This window comes from Musa acuminata, chromosome BXJ2-4 (genome assembly GCF_036884655.1).
Source record: "Musa acuminata AAA Group cultivar baxijiao chromosome BXJ2-4, Cavendish_Baxijiao_AAA, whole genome shotgun sequence".
Lineage (NCBI taxonomy): Eukaryota > Viridiplantae > Streptophyta > Magnoliopsida > Zingiberales > Musaceae > Musa > Musa acuminata.
Window position 1 is genome coordinate 28,069,448 of NC_088341.1, and position 15,005 is coordinate 28,084,452.

The following is a 15,005-nucleotide window of genomic DNA, read 5'->3' on the forward strand; positions in this document are numbered from 1 at the left end:
GGCTATGGACTAGAGAATATACCATAGACAAAGATACACACAGGAATAAAAGCCAAGTTAGATCTCTATCTTGGTCCTGGTACATCATGGTGTAATCACATACTACTAAAAGATGCTCTAGTTTCCAAGATTTTCCAATCAGCATAAACCCATAGTATAATTGAAACAAAGGATTCATAACTTTCATAGCCACAAAAAAGAGAAAGGAGCCAATAACAAAGTATTGAATCATATTATATAAACACTGACAAATACTTCATAAATTAGAGGGTCAAGCCCTGAGAAAATGAACAGTCATAATCAAGAAGCATGTGGAAACAATGGTTAACTTCATACTAATGCACCTAGTATAAAAGTGTTAACGCTTCCAAAGAAGGAAGAGATATGAAAAGTAATATACTATTGATGATCACCATCTTACAGTGTTAAAGAAACAAAGAGCAACTTCATCATAAGATCTACCAATTATTTGAGTCTTCAAAGACCGAGTGATACAGTCAATTGCAACATGAAAATAAGTTTCCTTGTTCCCGTTTTCCTGCAAGTAATCATAAGTCAATGTATCATTGTTCATCAGAAGAATGGTCACAAATTGTGGCTTGCGGTAAATCGATGCAAATCATCAATGATAACATAAGAATTAGTAGCAAAAATATTTCTAACCAACACAAGCATATGGAAAGGAAAATCAGACTCGTGCCTGACTACTTATCCAGTGTGGCAAGGAACAAAATGAGATATGGGGACACAGGCTAATATTATTCCAAAGCATGAAATTCTAGAAGAAAGCCCAAAACACCAAAAAGGTTCACCTCTCTTATCTGATATATAAAATATCTTACTTAAAAAGTTTCAAAAACATATATATATATATACATATATCTATATATATATATATGTATGTATATGTATATGTATATACTGCTTGTGAAAAGATTGTGCCTTGATCATGATTCAGATATACTTATTAATCCAGAAGATAAATTTTTTATAACATAGACAAATTCAAGATGGACTCCAAGTAATCAGAAAGATTTTTTTCCCCCTTTATAATTACCCCCAGGGATTGTACCCAGCTTCCCAAACAAAGATCTCCAAAATGCACCAAGCAAAACATTTGTGTTGCATACTGCCAGGTCCGTTCATTCCTTCAATTCTGCCATACTTTACTTCTTCAGTTCCTCTTGCTAGTCTATAACCTGTCAATCTACTCTATGATTCATTTCGGAGGCATCACGATATCCACTTCGTCCAGCATGAAGTGACCTATTTTGCCTTCTAATCACTCGGTCCCACAAATATCCACGAGACAAATATCGGTCGATGCCCTCAATGTATCAGTATAGAAAGAAATAAAAGCACTAGTACAAACCGGAGAGAGAAGAACTCACATGGGCAGCAATCGGAGCGAACATTTTAGGGGAGGCGTCAATGAGATAGACCGCGAGCTCCTTGGTCGGTTCCTTCTCCTGGAATCATTGGTCACAAAATGAAACAAGATCAAGGGATCTCTCATCCATTGATCGAGAACTTTGGAACGGAAGATAGATGAGTTCCACACCTCGTATAACTCGCTTTCGGAGTCTGAGTCATCGCGGAAGATGCCTTCGGGGTCCAAATCCATCGCGAACCGCGACAGAGAGAGAGAGAGAGAGGGTTTCGAAATGGGCACGCAAACTTCACAACCTACAGGTTTACCACCTCCGAGGACCGGGAGTGGAGAAGCAGTTCATGTTGGCTTCGGGAACAAGACTGCGGAACCCTGAGACAGAATCGGCTTCCTTTTTGTTTTTTATTGTTTTTTTTTTAACCTTATGGCAACCTTTCCAACTGTTATTGTTATAATATATATATATATATATATATATATATATATATATATATATATATATATATATATGTGTGTGTGTGTGTGTGTGTGTGTGTGTGTGTGTATGCTTTCAAAGTAAGTAATTTTTCGTATTTATTCTACTAAATTTAAGTTTAGCAAGTATATCCTTACAGAATAGAATATATAAGGTTAAAGATTTGATGGTTAAAGATTCAACAAGAATTAACTATGAAGATAAGAAAAAAATATTTTTTCTTTAGAAAATACAAAAGTGGATAAAATACTTGTGAACGAATAGATTGTTACAATCAACAAGTATTTTGGAATACCTGAAACTACTGTTCTAGTATGATAAGAAATCCTAATATAATAATGAGTTCTTACAAATAAAAAAATATAATAATTAGAGTTTGATTCTTCTATAAATGTGATATTTAGAGACGATTGATTTTTAGCGAGGATAAAAGAAAAATAGTAAATTCTTCGAGATTTATGTGATAGGGTCTATAAGAAAATCTATAAAGATAATTTAAGTGTCTTGTAATTAATCTAATTATATATATGGATATAAATGAAATTTATCAAATAACATTAATTTTACATTAATTCTTTGGTATATCTTTGATCGGTGATATTTAGATGTTTTCATTTAGTTTTAAAGTTCTTTTCTCACTCCTAACATAAAGATCTGTTGGTAAAAAGATACGACAAAGAAGAGGATAAAAAACACTATGGAAACAAATAATAAACACAAGATCAAGAATACTTTAGGAAAGATATTTAGGCTTGAAACGTGTATAAACACTTTCCTAAAAACGATATTTGCACCCTCTTCTCAATAAGATTGCTCTGGGATTGATGCAAATAGTTTTAGTGGATATGACAAGCCTTTAGAAGATCTGTATTGAGCAAACAATAAAGAATCTTCAAAGAGGAATTAGAGAATGTCTAACTCAATCACTTGGAGAGTAAAGAAGAAGAGCATGAAAGAGTTGTCCCTGTAATTTACCCTCAAATAGCTATTTATAGATATTTTCTCAAAAGACAACCTTTGAAAATTAACTATTTTCTCAAAAGACACCACCTTTGAAAATTATAACTATTTTCTCAAAAGACACAACATTTGAAAAATAACTACCAAAAAATAAAAGAAAACACATTTTCAAATAAATTTTTTGAAAAGAAATTCTTTTTTCTTTTTAATTTAAATAATTTATAACAATCCTCCACTTGTTCAAATTTAAAATTTTCTCCAAGTGATTAAATAGTATTTATGAATAAAGTAATATATCTTTCGATTTGAATATTACCTTATTAGTGTAAGCATCATAAAGTGAAGTCGAAATCCCAAATAGCATAAAAGCTTTGAATTTGTTATTCCTCGTGACAACACCAGTGATACCACACACATAAATACAACATTCTTGTATTCCTCATAAAATCTCGCTTAGCCCTAATATGGCCTTGGGCTCATCCAAGTTCATGAACTTTTATGAGAGAAACTCCAACTCTCAATTGAAGCGGCACCACTTCTAAGTTCATATAGGTGAAGTTCTTATAGTATCTTTGTCACTCTTTAAGATACTTGTCCTAACTTGACTGAACTTCATTAAGAGTATAATTAACTCAACCCTCATTCGGTGACAACCAGCACTTTAACATCTTTAGATGGGACTCATAAAATATTTCAAAGTGCTGAACCACTCCATATATCAATGACTTGTTCTTACCCTTTGAACTCTTCATTACTCATTTCATAATGTTGAGTAGGGTTGCTATCATTGGTGGATCTTTTATTCAAGAAGTTTTAGCCCCATCCATTTTGATGTTGATCTTACAACTTCTCTTGTAAGAGGTTTGGTGAATGGATCAGCCAAATTCTCACTTGTTTTCACAAATGTGAGTGAAATAATCCCACTCTTGATTAATTTTCTTACATAATCATGTCTAAGACTTATATGTCTTGACTTTTCATTATATATTTCACTATATGCACGAGCTAAAGTGGCTTGACTATCACAAAGTATAGAAATTGAATTCACACTCTTAGAAGTCAATGGAATTTCTAATAGAAAGTCCCTCAACCATTCAGCCTCCTTTCCTGCATCTGCTAGAGCAACAAATTCTGATTCCATAGTTGAGTGAGTTATACACGTTTGTTTCTTGCTCTTCCAAGAAACAGCGCCACCTCCCAAGGTGAACACCCAACCAGTAGTGGATTTGTTATCTCCAAAACTCGATATCTAACTTGCGTCAGTATATTCTTCTAAAATAGCAGGAAATTTTGAGTATTGTAGGCCATAATCTTTGGTTCGTTTAAGGTACCCAAGAACTCTTTCAATAGTCTTCCAATGCTCTACATTTGGATTGCTAGTAAATCTACTCAATTTACTAACTGCAAATGCTATATCAGGTCTTGTGCACTGCGTTGCATACATAAGACTTCCTATAGCACTTGAATATTCTAATTGAGCCACTGTTCTTCCAATATTCTTAACTAATTTGATACTTGGGTCAAATGGGGTATTTGCTTCTTTGATTTTTAAGTGACTGAATTTCTCCAATACTTTCTCTATGTAATGAGTTTGACTCAAAACATATCCCCCACTATTTCTTTTTACCTTGATACCTAGTATAGTATCAACTTGCCCAAGATCTTTCATCTTAAATGTTGAAGATTGAAACCTCTTTGTTTCTACAATACCTTTCATGATGTTGCTCACTATTAGCATATCATCAACATAAAGGCAAACTATCACCATATAGTCATCACAAGTTTTGAGATAAACACATTTATCTACAATATTATGAACAAATCCATTAGAAAGAATTATTGCATCAAATTTCTCATGCCATTGTTTTGGAGCCTGCTTTAAACCATACAATGACTTAATAAGTTTACACACTTTATGTTCATTTCCCAGTAGAACAAAACCTTTGGGTTGTTCCATATATACCTCCTCATCGAGGTCTCCATTTAGAAATACCGTTTTGACATCCATTTGATGAACATAAAGATCAAAACTTGATGCTAAAGCAAAAATAATTCTAATAGATGTGATCCTAACCACAGGAGCATATGTGTCAAAATAATATATTCCTTCCTTTTGTCGAAATCCTTTAGCAACTAACCTTGCTTTGAACGTTTGGAGAGTACCATTTGTATGATACTTCCTACAAAATATCCATCTACAACTAATAGGTTTTGAGGCAAAAGGTAAATCGACAAGTTCCCAAGTATGGTTTGACATAATAGAATTCATCTCATCATTAATAGCATCTTTCCAAAAAGCAGCATCACGAGAAGCCATAGCTTCTTTAAATGTTTTAGGATCATCTTCCACTTGTAAAACAAGAGGCATTGTTTTTAATACTCTCTCATTAGTTTCTTCTACAAGGTAAAAAGAAATACTTTGAGAATCAATCTCATCCGATCTTAATGTTTTTGCTTTTCGTACACGAGTGCTTCTCCTTAATTCATAAGATTGCTCTCCAACCTTTGAAAATTATAACTATTTTCTCAAAAGACACAAACTTTGAAAAATAACTATCAAAAATTAAAGAAAACACCTTTTCAAATAAATCTTTTGAAAAGAATTTTTTTTTCTTTTTAATTTGAACAATTTATAACAAGATCTCCCAACATAAAAAACATCCTTGGTTTTGGAACAAATAAGCACAGCTCCTAAGCGACAATGTTGGATAAGCTGAGCTGAGAAGCTTCGGTTAATCCATCCCAAATAGCTCAGTATTTTGTTTGTAGCGGGTTCGAGGCCTCCTGGTGCACGTCGTCGATCTCCAAAATGATAGTACCTTATGGATCAATAATACAAAATCAAATACCTGCATTGGCATCAGGATCAGTAGGTGAAAGAGTCACTGCGTTGTTCATACAGTTAGGGATTCGAGAGGAAAGTGTTCTCAGGCAGCTCAAAATGGTTTTCACTGAACTCGAGTGATGATAAGATTTTAAATCAGATGTAAAGGAAATGAGAATGACTAGTTATCTGCTGTGCTTGTTTTTCCTGCTCTTTCGTGTGAGTTATTTGCTTTATAAGAACGTCTTTGGGTTTAAAAATTAAACGTTTATATGAATATATTTACATCAATATGCTTACATACTCAACATTATCTCTCGCATGTGATGTATGTCTTATTGGAACATCCGAATTGATCGATTAGTGTATTGTATTATTGTACGATAATAAAACTTAAGTTTAAATTAATATTTAAGCATCATTTATGTTGTTGTTATTCGATGCAATAAATTTATTTTTAAGAAATTAATGCATATGAAGTAGAAAATTCAGTTGGAAGAGGAAGAAGCATCCCAAATGTTTTCTTGAGGGGGCACTTATTAGTGCATCACTCCACAGCAGTGATGACTTGCCAAAAAGAAGCTATTCTGTGCGGCATCTTACTTGGCAACCATCATAGTCCGAATGTTGTAGATGGTAAAAAGCATGAAGAGCATATAAGAATGAGTTCCCATGCTTGTTCATCTAGGATAAATGGTTATACGAAAGTGTCTATAAGCTACATCAACCAATAAAACATCAAAATTTGGCATCTAACACTCGGAAAAACAGAGTTACAAAATTAAATAAGGATGAAAGGGTATGATTAACTATTTTGTTACATGTTAAATACGTCATGTTTGTTTGTGCCAATGCCTACTCACCTCTTGTAAATGCTTATACAACACCTAAAACAAGTAGTACTATCGCTAGTTTGAGGTGCCAATGCCTACTCATCTCTTGTAAATACTTATACAACACCTAAAACAAACAGTACTATCGCTATTTTGAGGTGCCAATGCCTACTCAGCTCTTGTAAATGCTTATACAGTACCTAAAACAAGCACTACTATCGCTAGTTTGAGGTGTCAATGCCTACTCGGCTCTTGTAAATGCTTATACAACACCTAAAACAAGCAATACTTTCGTTAGTTTGAGGTGCCAATGCCTACTCGCTCTTGTAAATGCTTATGATGCACCTAAAACAAGCACTACTATCGCTAGTTTGAGGTGCCAATGCCTACTTATCAAGCTCTTTGATAGATCGAGTATTATCACTATGCGCCTTTATTCATATGCTGACATTATGGTCATTGAGAAATGAAATATGAGTTTTGTTAATGTATGATGAACTATTATTGTTAGTATTTTCGACGTGAAGTTAGGAGGTCTTGTTAAGGGTTTCTAGCATAACCTTAGGTTGGTAGTTTTACATAAATTTGTAAGTTATTTTTATTTATTATTCTTTATAATAAAAAGTATTCGGTCTGAATAATTCTGAAAGCTTAAATTAACTCGTATTATAAATTTATAAGTTAATTTTATTACCCCTCGATAATCAAAGCCACTAGGCTGAATAATTTTGAAAACTTACATTAACTCATATTATGCATCTCGTTATGTCTTGCTCCCTCGATCGTCATTTCATTCGTACCAAGATAATTTAAGTTTGCATGTGTTCGAAAAAATTAATATAACAGAATAATTTTTTTTCTTTGTATATTAAAATATGTTTCTCATTAAAATATCATTTTTTTTATTAAAAATAAATATTAGCCAATGCACCATAAATAATAGAATAATAAATTGATCATAAAATAAGACATCGAATTTTTATGTAAAAAACTCAATATGAAAAAAATCATCAGATCGTAGTCTACTTTAAACCTTCACTATCACCGATAATAATAATAAGTTTACAATAAACCTTTTCAGAATAACTAAATAATTACGATAACATCAAGAACACGTATCTTAACTCAATAATAACATATCATAATCACCATCGATGAATTTCATAAAGAAAAAATTGAAGTCTCATAAAGTGAGTATATCAGAAAAGCACCTCAGATAAGACAAATCGTAAACCGACACTATTAGGATTATAGAGCTTATTGTAAGATTCTTCGTATAAAATTTAGATCGGAACCGATGAAGATTAACAGCTTGTTCCTTAGCAAATGTTTCAAAACCTTAGCTTTTTTTTTCCTCTTTTTTATTCTTTTTCGATCGACGTGCAAATCTTCATTTTCCTTTTTTTTTTTCTAATAACTGATTATATTAAACCTGTTGTCTAATCCGAAGCCTACGTATATGTTGAACCCAACAGCATGTTCCGTTGCTCTTTGAATTCCCAAAAGTAAAAAAGAAAAAAAAAAGATTATCATTCTTATTTCTTTCCCCCACAGTATCACTTGGATTTGGAGGAGACTTTGAATTGCATAATTGCTGACGGAGCTATTGGGATGAGAAGCGTGTGCACTGCTGTTTTTTTTTTTTTTCCTTGGCGGATCTTGAACTTCTAGATGACCGGATGGAAGAAGCTGATGGATCAAAAGGAAAATAAATCCCATAGAAACAAACCAAAGTCAACTTGTATTTACCATTTCTCACAAGCACTGTATGCTATGAAAAAGGATAAGCTTCATGGAAAGATGAGAATTCTTGTTCTGGAATAATTCTTGATCTTTAGGCACACATCTCTTCCATGAACAAATAAAAAAGAAAAAAATCAAATCAAATCTTTTCATGGGTGTAGTTTTCAGATTTTTTATTTTTAACATTGTATCAAACACTCACCCCCTTGAGAATTATGATTTTTGCCTTACATTTCCATATGACACCTTCTGTACTGTTGTTACTTTGGGAAGCAACGTAGAATGGTGCTATATTGCTGTGAAATTTTCATATCTAATTGGAGAACAAAAGTAATATAGTCAAGATTACAGACAAATGGATTCAATGATTGCTTGGCGAAACATCTTACGTATGTCTTAAGGTCTTCTTCGTGTTTATTGGTTAGCAATTAGGATGATTGTTCTGATTAAAGACAATTTAACAAATCATCGTGCAAACTTTCTTCGGAAAAGTCAAGCGTTGGTATTTTCTTGCATCCTCCTGTTAGAGTCAACTTTCTTTCGGGAAGGGTAATATAATTTTTTTGAAAGTGAGATTTAAGATAGATCATTAATTGTAGAGTTATTCAGGATGGAGGAAACACGAAACATAAAAACAGAATATTATAATACAATTAAAAAGAATTCTTTTGATCAAGAAAATTCGATATAGTATTTAAACAAAAGAAAAAATATATAACACTTATAAGATATTCCCAAAAATATATATTCTATCATTCTTTCATGAACAGTGATTCTATTTATAGGACCTATGTGGTAATTATCTCACTTCATTATATCACTAATGATTGAGTTAGGTATAGGAACACCATATAATTTCTAGATCATGGACCACTACTTAGAACATGTATATAACTATCTAAAACATGGTAACTACCTAGATAACTACTACAAATCAATTTTCAATGCTCCCCCTTAATTCATAGTTACATACATCGATTTACGACATGAAATAAATATGATTTTGAACTGGAAGTAACTTGATGATGATATCCATAACTTGTTCATATATTCCATAATACTTTATTACTATGACTATATTTGCTATAAGATTCCGGATGAAATGATAGTGTATCTCTATATGCTTCGTTCTTTCATGAAATGTTGGATTCTTCATCACTGTAATTATAGTTTTGTTATCATAATTATAATGAAATTTAATTGTGCTTGAAGATTTGATTGTGAAAAGAGTAATTGTGTTTGAAGATTTGGTTGTGAAAAGAGTAAACAAATATATTCTAGGAAGTTCATAACCATATACAATTTTTAATTTAGTCTAATCTCATATGATGAGCGTGTCATGAACTTCATAGAGATTGGTTCATGAAACACGTTAGTCATTCGTTTAATCATTGTCATTCTTAGGCAGAAGGGAGGGACAAGAAGAAAAAAACGAGAAGCTTTGAGCACACAGCAGTCTCCTCGACAAAATGTAGATGTCCTGTTTCTTCGTTATGTTGGTCGAGAATGACAGTCGTGTGATAGACCGAAAAATTGGCCAAGACATGTCTTCATCACTGGCATGACCATCGTGCCACACAAGTCATCACCATTTTGGAATGACACATGCTCACTAGCACAACAATCAATCCTTGTTCTTGGTGTGTTTTGTGGAAGTTGCTGCTCAATGATTCTTTTAATTTACTTCTAGTATCACAAAGACATGTTTCGGATGATGTATTATTGTCTCTTCCTTCGGTATCTTTATATCTAGATCCTTAAAGAGCATCTTATTGATTTAACGACATTCACATATCTAAAATTTAGTTGCAAAACTCTATCTTAGGCAGGGAACCTGAGTTTTCTTGATACCTCATGACATGAAAGATGGAATCAGAAGATTTATTGCTGTCTTAATATTTTAATTTGAAAGGGGTGTCTGGATCTCTAGTATTTGAAAGATGACAAAACCATCCCATTTCTATGAGAAAAAAAAAATATTAATCTTAATTTTTCAGATTAACCTTTCGAAAGTATAGAAAGTAGTTGGTTTTGAATACATTTGATACCAGCTGATTTACCTCATTAGATTGGGATAAGTAAGTCGTTCTTAGTAATTCTTTTTTATGTTTCCTTTCAAATTGTTCAGGGTGTTTTTAAATTATTTTTTGATGTTTTCTTTTTTATTATTAAATGATAGACCCAATCTTTCAGACTATCCTTTAAAAAAGAAAAAAGTGAGAAACAGGAGCAAGGAATGGATACTGTTTATGGTCACCATCACTTCGTTTGATTTATTGTAAATTTATTATCTTGATAGTGAATGTTTAAAGTGGACTACGATCCGATGATTATTAGCCATTTTATATTTTGTCAAGAAATTTATATTTATTTTTAATTGTCCATAACACAAGTGGTTAGCAGTTGAATTTTGTCTAATTTTCTTCTATGGTTTATGTACTCTGCAGTACATTAATTTGATCATCTCAGCCACTTTATTTTCTCCCTTTTAATTTTAAAATAGGTAATTAATATTTTAAGTTGTTTCGCCACTGTTTATCGGTAGCTCTTTACCATTGCTATCATCAATGGATTCTTTGGTTCCATTTCTCTCTGTTTGGTACAAACCGTCACATATTTTATTGATTCATCAAACATTTTTCTGCCAAACACATGGAAAAGAACACGAAAACTTAGGTTGGCACTGAAATGCGAATAAGATTCCACAATTAGACATCCCGATCGCAATACATCTCTTTGAAGCCGTAGAAACAATATCAAAGAGTTGTCATTTAAAGGTGCACTAAATTCATCCGAGAGATGATATTAATGTCAGGCTTTCAGTATTGTTAGCATATATTAATTTTGATGAAAGACATAAATGCAGTGTATCCTTTCCTTGAAACTGTAGTCTATCATATTGTCGATGTCAAAGACTTGTGTTGATTCAAGATTTTGTATGCTAACAATTGTTTTGTTCTTATTATGAATAGAATTGCTGACGAGTTGATACGAGCTTACGGATTGCACCACATTCTGTTTCCTGGCTTTGGTTCATCGATTATCTCATCAGTAGAGAGACCGTCCATCAATGGTGAGGTACTTGGTTGGATTTGGACTTCTCATTATGGCAGGTCTCAGGAGCATAGTTTGCTCGCTTCACAGGCTTTTTTAGTAGCAAAAAATCTCATCAATTTCTTTTTTTTACTTTTGTTCTAGTGGATCAGTTTTGTTTCTTCTCGACCCGTCTACAAGCTTTCCGATAACAAAGAGATTTTCCTAACAGCATAGCAGATAAGATTTTTCTCACTGCTAAAATCCTCTCTTTCAACATGTATAAATAAATACCGTATCAAATTAATTGAGGTGTGCTATTTTTTTTCTTTACGATTTCATTCTTCATTCTATCACTTGATGATCTTAAAAGATCTGTATAAAAAAAACACTAATTTTGTTGGATTTGTAGTCAAAGCTGCATTCTAAAAATAATTGATAAAAATTAATCGGTAGACAAAGCCAAAATATTAAAATAATTATATTTGAAAAACTAAGAATGGATAAAGTATCTTATTTTTTATTAATTTTATTAAAAATTATATTTAGAGGAACCGTCCTCTTTTTTCCCTTTATTTCTCCACCTCCTTCTCTTTCGTCTTCCATGAAAAATTGAAAAAATAAAAAACATAGACGGATATTTATTATGCATTTATTCAAAGATTGATATCTTAAAAAGCATGCAGGACTACGTGAAGACATTCTAATGTTTTAAAAAGTATGCTCGAATACATGCAGAGATCTCCTGAAGGTGACAAGCATAAGATGTAAGCTCACGAAAACCCTCGTGTCATTAACTAAAAAAAAAGGATAAGAAGACTTATAGCTATGCCTTGCAAAGCTATGACGGTGTATCATGAAGTAAATTCTATTGATTTAGAGATGTGTAACAAAATGTTAAACATAAAAAGGGAGATTTGTGATTGTTAGGATTTCTTAATTCTAAGAATCTTTAATTTTAAGAATTTGATATTAGTCTTTATTTTTTATTTAATTTTAATTTTTTTTCTTAATTATGATAAGAGTCATTTGATAGAGTCAATTAAGGATTATTATTTTCATTTATTTTTCTTATTAGAAATCTTAGTCCTAATTGACTAAGAATTAAATAGCTATATATATATATATATATATATATATATATATAATATTTTTGGTTATATTTTTCAAGCAATTAAATATAATTCAGAGCCTTGAGCCAATTTGGAGGTTAATCTTCTCGAAGCGATTAAATCCCAATCTTTTGTTCTTAGTTTTCTTTTTAATTTTTTCAAAGTTCTTAGATAAAGCCCTAGAGTTTTATCATATTGTATCAACGCTGTCTTAGATCTGTTGGATAACTCCACGATCACTATCAACTCTTTTAACTATATACATAATCGTTGTTGTGACTCTGCTTTATTGTTGACCCTATTACTATATTTGTCAATCCTCCCGTCATAATGACACTATCTCCCTCCTTCCACAATAGTTATCGGAGCCGTTCTCTTCTTTATATTGCTACATTCTGTTAGATCAAATGCTTTCTTTCATGTCTGTTCTCCTAAAGCTGGAGCAAGAGCCACAGCAACCGTCTCTCTCAACCTCTCATCGACCATAAACTATGGCGTTTCCTCAATGTACCCTCAATCTTCTCTCCAACTTTGTCTTAGGCCCCAATGCTTATGCTACCAATGATGACTTCACCTTTTAACGCTACCTTCTAATCCCAATAAGTAATGCTTATATCCTAGACCCGTAATTAGAACCAAAACTTGAGAATTACATATTTACAATCATATATAATGACTATTGATAATTTAATGAAATATCAGTTTGAAGTTTTAGAAAGTAAAAATTGAGAGTTTTAGTAAAAATCCACAAGAACAAGTTACCAAGAACGTGATAATAGTTATCCTTGCATGAAAGTATAATTTTCTAGATAGGAATACGAAGATCCAATCGATTGACTTTCTAGAGCATAGAAATTTTATTCAAGGTGAAGCTAATTATACAAGACTAAGAGTTGCTCGTGGATTTTTTCTTACTATCATTGGAGGACTATGAGTTTATGATTAGAATTGAGTAGTTATTAACCCTAGATGATATTTCTTAGAATTTTTTTTATCAATGAAAAGCTAAGTGGTCTTAAAGGGAAAGTGTGATAGTAAGGTTACCAAGTATTACCAGCGAGAGGGTTCTTCAAAAGGCACATCATGGATTTTTGGTATAATTATAGAGTAGCTATAATAAGATGAAAATATTCAATAAAATTTATTGATGTATTTACAAAATCACAAGGACTTCCATTTCTTTGATCACATAATCATTAGATTCCTTTACTATCTGGAAGTACATTAACTAATGTTATGCCCTATTGATATTCACTTTTTCGAAAGACAGAGACTAGTGTATCATAAGGGCTAGTGTTAGTCCATGGTCGTTTTCAATTTTATTAGTAAGGAAAACGATAATTCTTAGTGGATGTGTATAGATTATCGATAACTCAATAATATTACAATGAAAAAAATATATCTTATTTCAATAATGAATGGGTTACTTAATAATGAATCGAGAGTTGCACAAGTTTTCGCTAAATTAGATTTATGATTTCACTATCACCAAATTCGTGTCCATGAAAATGATATTCAAAAAAATATTTTTAAAAAATAAATAATTATAATGCTGGTTATAAGAATTTATAATTTATAAATACTTACTGTTTGAATTTTTTTCATAAATATTGGTGAGGACCAATTAGATGGATACTCTCCTTTTTTTTTTTACTCATCACGAGATAACAATTAATTAATTACGTGGTTATCTTACGTCGACTATTCCAAACCTTCTTTTAAAAACGATTATATATATATTTATTTATTTAACCGTTAGTCATGAGTTATCTTATACTGGAATTGCAGTGGTAACACATTATAATAGTTTAGTAATATTGATACCTTGTTTCTAATGTAATAGTGAAAGAAATATAAGCGGGTTAAGTTCACAGATTACAACGTTTGAAGCCGAAAGATCATCTAATTGCACATCAAACTCGGCTCATCAGCACGCTAAAGTGTGGAAACAAAAACTATTCATTTACACCAACTAATTTGGCCTCGGTATATCAGCAAAGATCACATAGGTAAGCCGATGCAGCTCTCCCTGCACAAACCTGATGGTCATCAATCCCGTTGCAAATGAATCAAACCACCTCACCGAACACCAAAGATACATAAGGCACTAAAATGGGAAATCCATTGCCTTGAACCATACCAATCATACATAGCCTTCATCAGGTAGATGAGAGTCCAACTGAAGAAATTACAACGCTTCGTACGAGGAAATTTCCCATTCTCATCATCCAATTTAGCCTTGGTGTGGTCTGCAGCATCTGTTGCAGATTTCCGCTTTGATCACAAATACCAAGCTTGACGATGAACGTGGCAGTGCAACCTTTCCCTGTGCCTTCACTTTCAAGCCATATCTGTCCTTCCACGAGGCTCACAAACCTGATCGTGCCAGTGGAAAATGTTAATAAGAAACCTAATCACAAAGAATCATCAATCAGTGAAACAAGTTTGAATCCATGTAGATGATTTTTTTAAATATTTGTTGTGATAGAAATAGATAATCCCTTCGAGTAATATAGTATTGATACGAGAATAATGATATGATAATACCTCGATATCATATGATTAATAGTTCGTATCACGTGATTAACACATTGATGTCACACGTCAACATCTCGACGTCATATGATCGACACCT

The 15,005-nt window shown here is 32.3% G+C and overlaps 1 protein-coding gene across 2 annotated transcripts in view; it reads right to left on the minus strand.

Moving 5' to 3' along the window:
* The window catches only part of LOC135610202 (ATP-dependent DNA helicase 2 subunit KU70-like), a 40,196-nt gene extending 38,402 nt beyond the window's left edge, over nt 1-1,794 (minus strand). Inside the window, exons 1-3 of one of the 2 annotated variants that reach the window (XM_065104390.1) lie at nt 1,562-1,794; nt 1,392-1,469; nt 422-538 (exon numbers count right to left, since the gene is read on the minus strand). In XM_065104390.1, the coding sequence (XP_064960462.1) occupies nt 422-538; nt 1,392-1,469; nt 1,562-1,624 (258 nt within the window). In that variant the 5' untranslated portion in view covers nt 1,625-1,794. Of the gene's footprint in view, nt 1-421; nt 539-1,391; nt 1,470-1,561 lie in introns of those variants that run through there. The other variant, XM_065104391.1, reaches the window with a different exon arrangement.
* Nucleotides 1,795-15,005: the final 13,211 nt, after the last annotated feature.